Here is a 12,900-nt window from a genome sequence, read left to right as displayed (position 1 = left end):
TTCTCCCAATTAAACAGCACATTGTTTCCTATAATCATTCAAGGAGAGAAACCAGGAACAGACCACAAACACGGTTAGGGGTAGTCTACACTAAAAAGCTAATTTGGATTAAGTATAGTGGGAATTCAAAGCACAACAGATCTTTTGGATGTATAGAGAAGTCCTTATACCCAGGTATACTTTGAATGGAAATTATTCTATTTTGTTCTGAAAAATGGAGCTCATCTTAATTAATTTGAAGTGATGGGTAGAGGTGAAGGTTCTGTATGCATCCTCCTTATGGAAATAGTTGGAAAACAGCTGCCATCTGGTATAATTTGATTCATTTCAAGGGCAAAACAAATGTTTCGGAGATCAGCTCTAAAGGTAATGCAACCTTCGCAGGACCCAAAAGGAAGCAGCTGTACTCAGACAGCAACGAAAGCACCCATGCCAAATGCCTTCAGTTGGGTAAGTGAGCCTCTTCCCCTGGAAGTACCTATACACTGGGCACATCTACATGTGCATTTATGTGCTGTAGTTACAGCTCATTAAGCTTAGTACCTGAAATAACAGGTACTAACTCAACGCACAGTTACTGGTGCTACTGTGCAGTAGCGCTGGTGCATGCCTTTTTAGTAACACTAATGTGAAGTAGACTAATTCTTTTGCGCATTATTGAAATAGCACAGCTTTTGCCATGACATGTTAATGTGGAGTAGAATTAGTCTACTGTGTATTTGGTGTCTTGTGTAGATGTGCCCACTGTGATTCACACCTACCACAATCTGATCTTATGTTTTCAGACAGCCTGGATGTTCCACATCTGCCACTAAATCTTCAGCTAATATAAATTACCTTCAAGGGAGTTATGACAATTTATACCAGCTTAAGGATCTTTCAAACTGACATTGATGTCATTAAACCAGTCCCTTCAGCACATATATATAAAACTTCCTGGACACTGGGTCCATCTGTGTGCTCAGTTACAATAATGGAAAATGAATAGTAATTTAATTGATAGGTTTAATTAAGGGCTCTTAAGTCCAACAGTGTTCAGCCAGTGTAATTGTACTGGCACCAGCATAAAAATGAAGGAAGTTTATTATTAAGTCTTTAAATAAACAGAACCAGCTGTCATGGTCCATACAATAAGCAAAGCAAACTTAACTGAGGGCCAAATTTCCTCCCAGCTATGCTGACAGTAAATACAATATAATCATGGAATTATTCTGGCTTTCTAGGGTGTAATTTAGAGCAGAATCTTGCCCATAGGATTCTCAGAGTGCTAAGTGAAAATATGAATTTATCTGTATTTCGAGATTTGATTGATATTTAGAAATCAGAAATTAAGAGAGAGAGAGAGAGAGAATTGAAGAAAATAGTCAATTCTGATGAAACCAGGCAGGGTTTTTATCTACAATTCCCACTCTACTTAATCATCAGTAGCCTACCCATTGGCCTGCCCTGAGATTGGGTCTCTGGCTCCAAGGCCCTGCTGGTGAACCTGGGCTTCAAGGGTCTTGGAAGCAAGGAACCCTCTACCTCTCCAGGCTCCCTAGCTTCATGGTACACTGCTGGCAGGCTGCCCCGAAGAGCATCCCAGGGCTTTCTTACTCTACACACTGCCTGCTCACTAGTGTAATGTTTAGCTAGCTAACTCCTCAGCTAGCTTGTATGCTGGGATGCCCACCTCGGTGGCCTGCCTGGCAGACAGCCTGCTGAGTTCTCCAGCAAACCAACCAGGTGGACAGCCTGGGAGTCAACTGAAAATGCACAAAAATTCATTTCTAGATCTTTCTAAACAGATTTTCTTAAAAACCTTTCTGTTCAATGGGGAATTCTGAATTTCAATTTCATTTTTTTTTTCAGAAATATGAATTTTTCCAACTCCTGCATGGCTCTACAAATAGGCACTTCTTAGTGGAAGCGCTGCTAACTTTGGTACCTTCCCCTCACAGATCTTAATAACTGATTTTGAGGAGTGCAATTGCATAACACATCAGTGCTACTTTCGCAGCATGTCACTGTGTATGAGACACCAAGAATATAACTCAACTACAGAATAAAGGAACAGGTAGAAAAACAGTACTCACGTGGTACACACGATCCAAACTTATCAGGGAATTCAGATATCAAGTCATCGTTGATCCGATCTTTCATAGGACCCAGAATAATAACTGGTCTAGTATAATTAACTGAATAACAGAAAGAAAAAACAGCTTAATAAAGATGATAACTTTCCTTACTCTGGCAGTAACATCAAATATTCACAATAACTCATGGAAATAGTTTTACTGTCCATAGGTTTGGACCAAAGACTTAGATGTCAATATACAGTAATTAATTTTTGGAACGTAGAAGTACAATACAAATGGATACTACTTAGTATGAAAGGCACAGATCCAGAGCTTTCTGATGAATGGCATATACCCCTGCAGCCAATGGACTGTTGATACATAATGGGTGCATTTACACATGCGCTTTACTGCAGTTGACTAATTAGCTCCACAGTAAAGCATTACAGTTTACACATGCACCAGTATTAAGGAGGAGTAAATTAATTAACTCCACTGTAGCAGAGTAATATAGTCCACCAAAATGCACATGTAGATGGTAACTGGGGCTGGCTGGGGCATGAGGGTGCTAAAATGTGGGGGCTGACTGGTGGCTTGCTCTGTACTGGAGCACCCCTGTGCCCCAGCCAGCCCCTCCACCACCCAATACTGCCATCCAGAACCCAGGGCTAACCCCCCAGGCCCTCTGCCAGCCCAGGGCTACTTTGCCCTGGCTCAGGCTGCTGTGGCCCCAGGTGCACATGTAATGTAGTCTGCCTGGGAGCAGCTGACTTCGGTGCTAATTGCGCCAGAGTTTATTGCATCACACTAATAGCATATGTAGATGCACCCAGTGAGTAGCAAGTCTATTTACAATATAAGCTCTTTGTGGCAGCGACTCTCTTTCATTCATTGCTTGTACAGCACCAGGCATAACAAAGCTCAAACTTTGGCTGCATCTAGGCATGATAAATATTAAGAAAAGCAACACAACATCAGGTGAAACTTACTTTCCTGTCTTGTGACAGGTTCATAAGAAAGAATGCAGTCTTCTTGTCCCCCTGATAAGAGAAGAAAGAAAATAAATTAAAACTGACAGGCAGCACTTCCGATAGAAAAGATTTATGAATTGCTTTGTATAGAAGCAGAGCAGGTTTAATATTTGTCTCTGACTGCTCTAACCTGAACTATTCCAAAGTCTCTCACAACTTCACGGTAGTTTTCCCCCCACTATTTATTTAATCGTCTGCACTGACAAATGAGCTTTTTCAAGGATACAGTATAGCAGTAGCTATGGTAATGAAGCTTCTTCTATTGATTCATTAGCAGTGGTACTTCAAAGGAGTCTGGCATGATTTTAACAGATCATGATTTTAACAGATAATTGTCTTGCTTGCCAGCTTATTATGAGACCTCCTGGAATACCCTAGGAAAAATTCTCCCATCTGCAATGGCCCAACACACCACTCCAAAGTAAGCCTCTAGGCTGGTTCATGTACTCTGGGGCCACATCAGTCCTCACAATAGATGCTAATTAGAAGGGCACGATGTTGACTTAACCCTCTCCCTACCCTCTGGGTATGAGTTTTGTGCTGCAACTTTAGATAAGCAGTACAAAACCAAAACGTGATCAATTTGACTAACATGGGGTAGCTTCACTGGTTTAATGCACATTCTAGTACATTAATTATTGGACCATGTGATCACATGCCCTAAGAAAAAATGATTGGGTTTATTTAGAGAAGAGGAGGCTGAAGGGCCACATGGGAACAGTCTTCAACAATGTAAAAGTGAGGAAGGTAATAAATTATTCTCCACGTCCACTGTGGATAGTATAAGATGGAATGGCTTTGAATTGCAGCAGGGAGATTTAGGTCAGACACTAGGGAAAACCTTCTAGCTGTAAGGAACATTAAGTACTAACTCAGTTTGCCTAGGGAAGATGTGGTATCTCCATCACTGGAGATTTTTAAGAACAGGTTAGACAAACATCTGTCAGGAATGGTTTAGATCTAGTTGATTCTGCTGTGGAGCAGAGGAATAGACTAGATAACCTCTCAAGGTCCCATCCAGATGTATTTTCTATGATTTGACAGGTAAACTCAGGGTCAGATAGGTGGGCACAGGACCACATATATCCTCAGGAATTTTGAGGACCTCCCATTTTATAATAGTCTCACTAGAAGCCCTGGGCAGATAGAGGAAAGGAACATGGATATATTCCTGGAGTCCCAAGCTAGTGTCCTACCTAGACAAGAGGAGAAATGAAGCAATGCCTGGTTTCCTCTCCCTCACCTCACTTTAGCAATGAACTTAAAAGCTTCAATTTAGGGCAAACCTCTCATTTGAGTTCTGCAGTTATTACTACACACAAATACAGTGTATGCCCTTCATGTCATTCTTGTCTACTATTTACTTGGGAAATGGAAAACCATGAAATTGAGGTTACAGATGGAGACATCCATGCTTGACAAAGGCATTCTATGACTTTTTCAGTTTCTTGCGTGAGTAATGTGTGCGCACCTCTCATTTTGGGTCTTTGTCAGATGTTTGTGCTACACATCTGGCCTTTGACAGCCTCAAAATATAGTTCAGGCTCAGGGAGGTTTAGGATGATTGACTATCTACATTTCACACTTCACTTCTGTGCTCTGAAAGAGATTTTAGCTGATGGAACAGTTCAAAACTCCCTTAGGAAAGGGCCAAGCAAAGATTTGAAAGGTGCTAATGATTTCACTGAACAGGCTCCTCTCATTTCATCTGCCTGCACTTAAATGAACCTTTCAGCATGCAGGTCAACAAAGGGCATGTCTACATGAGAAACTTACTGCACAGTAGCCTAATAACACTGCGTAGTAGCATGCCTGTCAAAACCATGCTAATATGCTACTGTACAGTGTTATTAGGCTACTGCGCAGTATGCAGCACAAAAAAACCTTACACTGGCACTGCAAGTACTAAACGCTCAGTAACTACTGCATATTAATGAATATGTAGATACACCCAAATATAAAAAAATCTGATGCCTGTGGCAAGAAGAACGTAAGGAAGAACAAGAAGGTTAACACTGGGAGCGTCTACACATGTGCATTTACTGTGCAGTAACTGAAATTACTGCACAGTACGGCTGCGTGTCTACATGTGCATGCCCATACTGTGCAGGAAATACAGTAACTGATGCTGACTTGAATGCATATTTGATACCTGCATCATGGAGGTATCAAATTTATGCCTGATTAGTTACTTTGCAGTAATGAACGTGTAGATGCTTTACTGCACAGTAACACTGTGTGTATGGACTGACTTGGACTAATTCGGGACTAAAGTTAGTCCCATGTCAGTCCACACACAGCATTAATGTGTTTAATGTCTGCACGTGTAGATGCCAGCCTATTCACACTTACTGTGCAGCAATTTACTGTGCAGTAAATTTAAGCTGGCATAAATGCATATGTAGACATGCCGACTGTGTCCCTGATGTGTTTTTAGACCCATGAAAATGTGTGTCAGTCTTCTCTACAGCCTAATCTATTATGGCATAAAATGACAGTGACAGAAAGGAAGGAACTGCAGGTCTTACTATGCATTTTGGCCCAGTTCCTAATAGACACATGCTCACATCATAGTACTGGCACTAAACTGGCACTTTCATCCCTGTTGGCAGTAACAACAGAGAATGGGCAACGGAGAGAATGCCATTTCTTTTTAATTCATAAAGGCCTCGAGAAATCCAGGCCAAACTGAAGTCATTTACAAAATTCCTGTTGACTTAAATTGGGCTGGGATTTTAACTACTGACTCAGGAAGCTATTTATCCATATGAGTAGACGTTTTGGGTGCATCCAGACAAGGGTGGATGTGCGGATGACTCCTGGGGTCAAAAATAAACACACACCAAAAAAAAGTTGGGCAGCGCAGGTGGTAGCGGTGTGCACTGCCCAAAACTGGAGCCTGGCTGGCCGAAGCCATCCTGCAGCTACCATCCAGGTTTCCTGGTGTAGCTGCAGCTGCAGCTCCCTGAGGTCCACAGGACCCCAGGGAAGGCTTCAGGGGCCAGCACAGTTGCTGGCCCCAGTCTCCCCTACCCCACTCAGGGTAACCTGCATGCACTGGAGCCTACGTGGCACAGACGTTCCTTGGGGACAAGTAGCAGTGGCACACTTTGTGCCATTGCTACTTGTCCCCAGGGAAACACATGTTCCCGCTTGTGGGGATGTGCCCTTTGAAGTCAACTGGACTTCTTGCATGCTTAAAATTAAGTGCATTTTTTAATTGGGTAAGCAAATTCCTCAGGGCCACGTTTGAAGCCCACTGGGCACCATGGAAATCTGCAGCCCGTCCTTTGTTTTATTTGTGTGGATAGCAAGCACTGATCATCAGTTTCCATGGGCATTTATTTCTTTAACATGTATGCTGCTGTGTGTGGGGAATATAAAATATATCTGGTAAGTCTTCAAGGGCTGATCTGTACATCAATTGTAAAATAACTGAAGCCGTCTTTGAGGTATTGAATATAACAAAGAGATAAAGAATTAATTTAGTGTGGGAACACTACAACAGTGCAATGGTTTTGAGGTATGTGTGAAATTCAGTGGGGTAGAAGCTTTTATTTACCATTTAACTAAGCCTCATTTACCACCCACCTGAACAGCTTAATTAGTGCATGCTGACTCTGCTCTTATGGAGCTGTAGGGTAGAACTGAATGGAAAATGACATAATTTTCTCCTTCGGACTTTAAAAGAAAATTCATCAGAAGGTTAAAAAAATGAGAATGGATTAAAAGTAGCTCCAAAACCAGAGAGCCTAGTTTCCTGTCTTGGTCCATTCCAGGTTTGGAAAACTGTATAGATAACTTAAGTTGCATTTGTATGGGTTTACTTTAAGATATCTATATTTGGAGTCTGGGCTTGCTTATACAGTTTGCCTCAGGTAGACTCAGTCCCTTCCATGGCACCTACATTCATGTAAGGGAGCATTACTTCTTGTAATCAGATGATGACAGCTGTTTTACTGTAGTAATTACAAAGGAAAAAAATGAGCTGAGGGAGCAAATGTGTACATCCATATATGCAGCTGCTGAGAATTAATTTTTGATTCACAAGTAGGCTGTACAATCTGTGTAGTTCATGATCAGCTTTATATAGAGACTTTAACAGCAAGGCAAAGCAGAGCATGGTAGGGAAAGCAGTCCTCTGTGGGTGTAGGTACTAGTCCAAATTATATAAACCTTTCCTTTTGGACTCTCCTGAGAAACTGCCCAGGAATAGCTTAACCTTGTTCTGAGTATAAGAGGTTCATCACATAAATAACAGTACCGGCCAAATACAGAGAGTAAGATATGGTCTATAAAGCTCTTGTAAAAAAAGTTTTAGTCATGTGTTGCCAATTTAGTTAATTGGTGCAATTATGACCAATTATACAATTAGGCTAAATAGAAGTAGTAATGCATGTGTAATTTTGGTAATGGCTTTGGTAAAAAACCTTTACTGAATTGTGTGTAACAGTATACACGTGCACAGCTCTTGTGGGAAGCCGCTTTCAAAAAATAAGAAAAACCTAAAATGAGTTCCTAGAGACTTGGTCTGAAATATGAAAACAGCTCATGTTTGGGGCTCATGAGACACATTTGAAACCTGAAAACTTTGTTTGCTTAATTGCTTCTCTGATAACTAGATGAATACTTAGTTCAAGGAGAATTATTTCCTTCTCAAACAAGACTTCCCATGCCACAGTGGAAACAGGAGCTTAACAGATCAGAGGCTGACTTTTATTTCTGCTCTGAAATGGGGCAGGTGTGGCTTTCAGTGAATCAATCAAGCTGTAATTGTCTGAAAGCCATTGGTCCTTGTGCTTTCCTATGAGAATTCATTACACACATTTTGCAAAAGAAAAAAGATTCATTACAAAGGACAGATTAATTGTCAGGGCTAGTCCAAAATTCTCACTGAAACCCAATTTATCGGTTTTTAAAGAAATGACTATTTTTATGAAAATATTTGACCCCACCCATGGAGAATATTTTTTCACTAAAAGTCCCAACAGATGAAAAATGAACTACTAGCCCAAAGCTGACATGTTGTGATAGGCAAAAATATCAAGATTTTCAACAGAAAAACCTTGTATTTCCACAAATTCTATTAATCTCCTTGAAGGGTTAGCATGGACTGTATTAAGAAGCTTTCATTGCTAAACTTTCCCCATTGTATAACTCTTTTGGAATGGTTCAAAGAATAACCAAGAAATAAAAGTCTGAACACTAGAAAATGACAGTGTCTTTTCTCTGAATGCCCCTCAGGAGACACAAAAGTTAGGAAAGAGTTAAAGCAATAGCCAGAATTTTACTAGAAAAGATGCAGAACATTGTGCTTTGAATTGTGGGACCCAGCTTTTCTGCTTCAGGTGGGAAAAATCTGAAATGTGAAGGGAGAATATACTTTGCTTGTTGGTCATTTTAATGGCTTCCTATGCACTACATGTCTGAAGTGCTCGGTTAGCTTGGGCTGAGTTTGAGTGCAGTGTGGGGCAAATGTCGCGTTTTCGTTTCTCATTCACTGGAATGGAAAATGCTATGGGACAGGTGCATGGTGAGATTATTAGAGACCAAAAGCAGCAATGCAGCGCCACTCAGTTTCTGAGCAGTTTTTTATTTGCTCCCTTAATATGCCTCATTTTCAGCTTCACATTTGTGTTCTTTGAGACGATTCATTTCACCAGCTGTCAATTTGGAGCCTGCTGAGTTGCAAGTCACTAAGTATCTTATCATGTACACTGGTAAAATAATACACGGGTCCCCTCCCTGTTCACACAAACATTTGATCTGTGGAAAGTGCCAGGCAGTTGTGTTGAGCAACCTGCTTGAAACCTGGTTGGCTCTGAAGGCAGAGCAAAGTTTCATGTTGTAGCAATGATAAACCAGTGTCTCCCAGTGACCCAGGCTCCAGTAGGATAGAGAGAAAGGCTCGCGTTGTGCTCCATTTGGAGTTTGCCTTTCCCTTCAGCAAGCTCCTTTTTTCCTTTTCTTTTACCAAAGAAAAATGCTGCTGGGCAGGAAGGAATGTGTCTAAGACTAAAATATTCATGGGCTATTGGTAAAATTAAAAAAAAAGGCCTAGATTTCTGTGCAACAATACAGTCCTCCCTATGCTTGCACGTGAGCTAAGAAACACTGAGTGAAACGCAGCTTCTGCATCTGTCTTTCATCTCCCTGCCTTGATATGTCTGCATGTCCCTGGCTCTATGCTTTATTTGGCTCCTTCCTTTGATTACTAAGTCAGTTGTTCAAGACAGCCTGTCTGGATAGCTTCATATGCTACTAAATGGCATAACCTTTCTTCTGGGAGGTGAGATCACTTCCTTCATCTCTCTCCTTACTGATCAGTTGTGAGGGAGACTAGCCCCCAACACTGTGTTATCTGTTTTATGCCCAGCCAATATTATGGAGTCTGGATGCTTTCAGAGCAAGCCTGTTGTTCCCCCAATGCCCTGTCGGGTGACATATGAGTTTAGTGACGTATGAGTTTAGTGCATATGAATCACCCTAAATCTTTCCTGCGCCCCAGACTTGCAGTTCATGTCAAGCAGTTGTATCATCCCCAACTAGCTACTTAAGTAGGTTAGGCCATACTGCAATTTTGGAAATAGGTTTGTGTACCTGCTTCCAGCACAACTAAAACTCAGCCCATCTACACGTATCGGACCTTCAGCATGTGCACGTTAAGACTGTTCACAGCCACTCATTTGTAAACCTCATGGACTCCTACACTTGCGTTCTGAAATGAACACACAGATGGGCTTTTGTACAAACTTTGGAAAATTTAGCCTGCCAAAGTCATAAAGGAAGCCAGGGAAAAGAATCTGGGCCACCTGAATCCCTATTTTATGTCCTGATCACAAAGCTAGATTTCTTTTTCCAGTAGGGGACATAGCATATAATGAACTGGGATCTTCTTCGCTTTCAATGTGCCTACACTTTTCTTGTAACTCTGGCAGTTGCTTTCCAGGTAAACCTTCTTGCTAAAGAATAAAAACTAATTTTCCATTTCCGAACCACATAAATGTATATGTTTTGTTGAAACAAAACTGCATTTATTAATGGTACTTGACTACTATACATTGTCAAAGACCAGTAACTATGTGGTATGAAACCAATGGTTACCTCATGTATACAAGTACTTTGTACAACACAAGTGCTCTGTGATTGGGTGAACAATTAAAAATATTAAGCAAATGGCTTGATGTGATCAAACAAATGTGAGATTTGTTATGTAGATTATCCTTTTTTTCTCATCAGGTCACATTTTAATTACTGATTTAACTCCTGAAAAAGTTTACATTGCCCCAGTAGTTTAGTATTAATTACATTATACACACACACACACACACACACACACATATAATACATGTATATGTTATCCCTTTCCTTTCCTCTGTTTTTAATGTAATATATATATTTTATATTATATAAATAGAAATATTTAAATATAAATATATACTTAATATAATATATATAAAATAGACAAATGGAAAGGGATAGATGCCACATCCATCAGGGTGCTGCTCGTGCAACTGGACTCATATGAATGGGTAACCATGAGGAACCCCAGGGCTAGGTGTTAGATCCCTCTGCTCGGAACAAATTTCAGGAGCAAGACCTCTTTGTATAAGACTACTTTGACATCTAGGGCTAGTGTTTCCAAAGGGTTTATGTCTATATTAGCTTTTCAAAGTTCAATCTCTGTTTACAAGACGTGCCTCCACAACATGAACTTCCAGTTCCAGTAAGAGTACTTCCACCTTGCTTTCTTTATTGTGTGGAGGCACAGGCATGCCTGTACAAACAGAACCTGGATAAGAGCCACTGCATTTTTGCAAATTTGGCCCTTGTGGCATAAGTTGGGTTTTTTTTTTGAAAGGGTCATTAGGAAATGAAATGGCTGACCCTTCCCTGATGAAATAAACTGCCCAACATTAACCAGGCACTCCAAATTTCTATAGATCTGCCCTAATTCAGGTTTAGTTTAATTTCCCAGTTAATGAGACTCATGCTTGTTAGCATGCAGAATGCCATTGCTCTTTGTAGCTTCGTTGTGGAAATAAAGTGAGAAATTTGACTTTCAAGCCATTTGCTCTAATAATTGTTTTAAGTTAAAAAAAGAGCAGCGAGGAGAGGAACAAAAGAAAACCAAACAAGCAATGCAAAGTAAAGAGACTCCAACCAAAGCAATCACTTACGGTAGCTACTTTCGCTATCGCTGGCATTAGAAGAAACATGTTCTGCAAGAACAGTACAGCAAATTAAAGAATGTGACCAAGCACCACAAAGCAGCTGGAACTGAAAAGAACTGCTACATTCATGCAGAGGAAGGTGTGCAGAGTGGAGGTAAAATCAGTGCAGTGACCCCATCTGAGAATCTCAGATAACTCAGACCATCCAAATGAAAGGTTTATCTCTTGGTCTATTGACGAAAGGGGCTATGAACCTATGGCTAGTAATACTCACACTCACAATCAATGAAAGGAGTCATCTAAAAGACCAGCCGCAGCCCAAAAACCCCTCATATCAAACAAAATACACTGTGGCCCATTCACACTTCTCTAGACTTCTAGGCTAATTATGTAAAACCCGGTTGTCTAGACAGATTTTTTTTAATTATGAATAATGTGTATCATTAATATCTAGCAACTGGTCTCACTATATCGAGAACTCTCTTTCCAACCTTAGTGCTAGTCATTAATCATTGAGTAAGGTATGCCAGATACGGTTTGCCAATAAATATAAAGGTAGTTTTGCTAAGTGCTTTAGTTTTATTTATTTACATTCCTCATAAAAAAATAATTGTTGTGACAAAATGAAAAACAGCCTGTTGAAATGTTCTTTTCAGACACCACCTGCAGTTACCCAGAATAGTGTCTCGCCATATTTGGGCCAGGAGTGGGGGATCTTTGCAAAAGGTATAAGAAACTTCATAATATATTCCACAGAGACCTCAACAGAAACTATTGCCTGCCTGGAAGAAAGGAAAGGAAACATTCTCTGGATTACTTGGGTGTGGGACTGATTTTGGTGGTTTCTGAAGGGAAAGGCCAATGATGAAGTAGCTCTGCATAGTTTTTACTGGAACCCCAAAAGAACCACGCACCAGCTCATGATGGATTGGTGCTTTGGCTGTGGACAGCAGGATTCCTGAAGACATGGTGAGCCCCACTATTGGTAACTAGCTAATATACCTCTCATAGCTGGGAGACTACTCAGATGGCACCATCGTGGTTACTGCATCAGGAGGAGGCCAGTTCCTAGGGGATGCTGCAAGAGGAATTAGAATAGCAGTCTCCAGGAGATTTGTCCTAAAGTTTCTAAGTTGTTTCTAAGTTATTATGGCTCATGTGCTGAGCAGCTCCAGTTTCTTGTGTTTGATTTCAGCTGGCAGCTGAGATCAAACTTAGGCCCCTGGTTTCTCTGAAGTCGGGTAGCAAGGAACTGAGAGGCCACTTCTGAAAATTAGGGCCAGAGTGTCTATAGAGGGGCATGTGCTGCTCTCTACATTATGGCTTGTATTGGTCAGTGAATGAGTCTGTGAGCTTCATCTACTTTTTCAAGAAGATGGCATGGTCATGAGGGATGTGAGGCCACTTTGTATTAGCCAACGAATGTCCTATATTCTATCTGAGCGACTGATAGGTGGAAAGGAAAGGTACTGGATTAAGTTAGTAGGAGCTAGATATGAAAGATAGTTCATATAAATAGCAGGTTGTTAAATAAACAACTGAGAAGTGAATAAGCCACCTCCTAATAAACGAATCAGGAAATCAGGCGGAGCCACTAGTTGGAAAAACACATTTATAAGCTCCAGCCCAGAACATCAC

General features: G+C 40.8%; 1 protein-coding gene across 9 annotated transcripts in view; it reads right to left on the bottom strand.

Moving 5' to 3' along the window:
* DLG2 (discs large MAGUK scaffold protein 2) overlaps positions 1-12,900 on the bottom strand; it is a 1,595,452-nt gene that overhangs the window by 14,960 nt on the left and 1,567,592 nt on the right. For 8 of the 9 annotated variants that reach the window (XM_059721995.1, XM_059721996.1, XM_059722025.1 and 5 more), the window contains 2 exons: positions 3,047-3,097; positions 2,076-2,177 (listed from right to left, as the gene is read on the bottom strand). In XM_059721995.1, coding sequence (XP_059577978.1) covers positions 2,076-2,177; positions 3,047-3,097 — 153 coding nt within the window. Of the gene's footprint in view, positions 1-2,075; positions 2,178-3,046; positions 3,098-11,268; positions 11,311-12,900 lie in introns of all 9 variants that reach the window. The other variant, XM_059722034.1, reaches the window with a different exon arrangement.

Source organism: Alligator mississippiensis, chromosome 1 (genome assembly GCF_030867095.1).
Source record: "Alligator mississippiensis isolate rAllMis1 chromosome 1, rAllMis1, whole genome shotgun sequence".
NCBI classification, from domain to species: Eukaryota; Metazoa; Chordata; order Crocodylia; family Alligatoridae; genus Alligator; species Alligator mississippiensis.
This window is presented reverse-complemented; position numbering and strand designations above follow the sequence as displayed.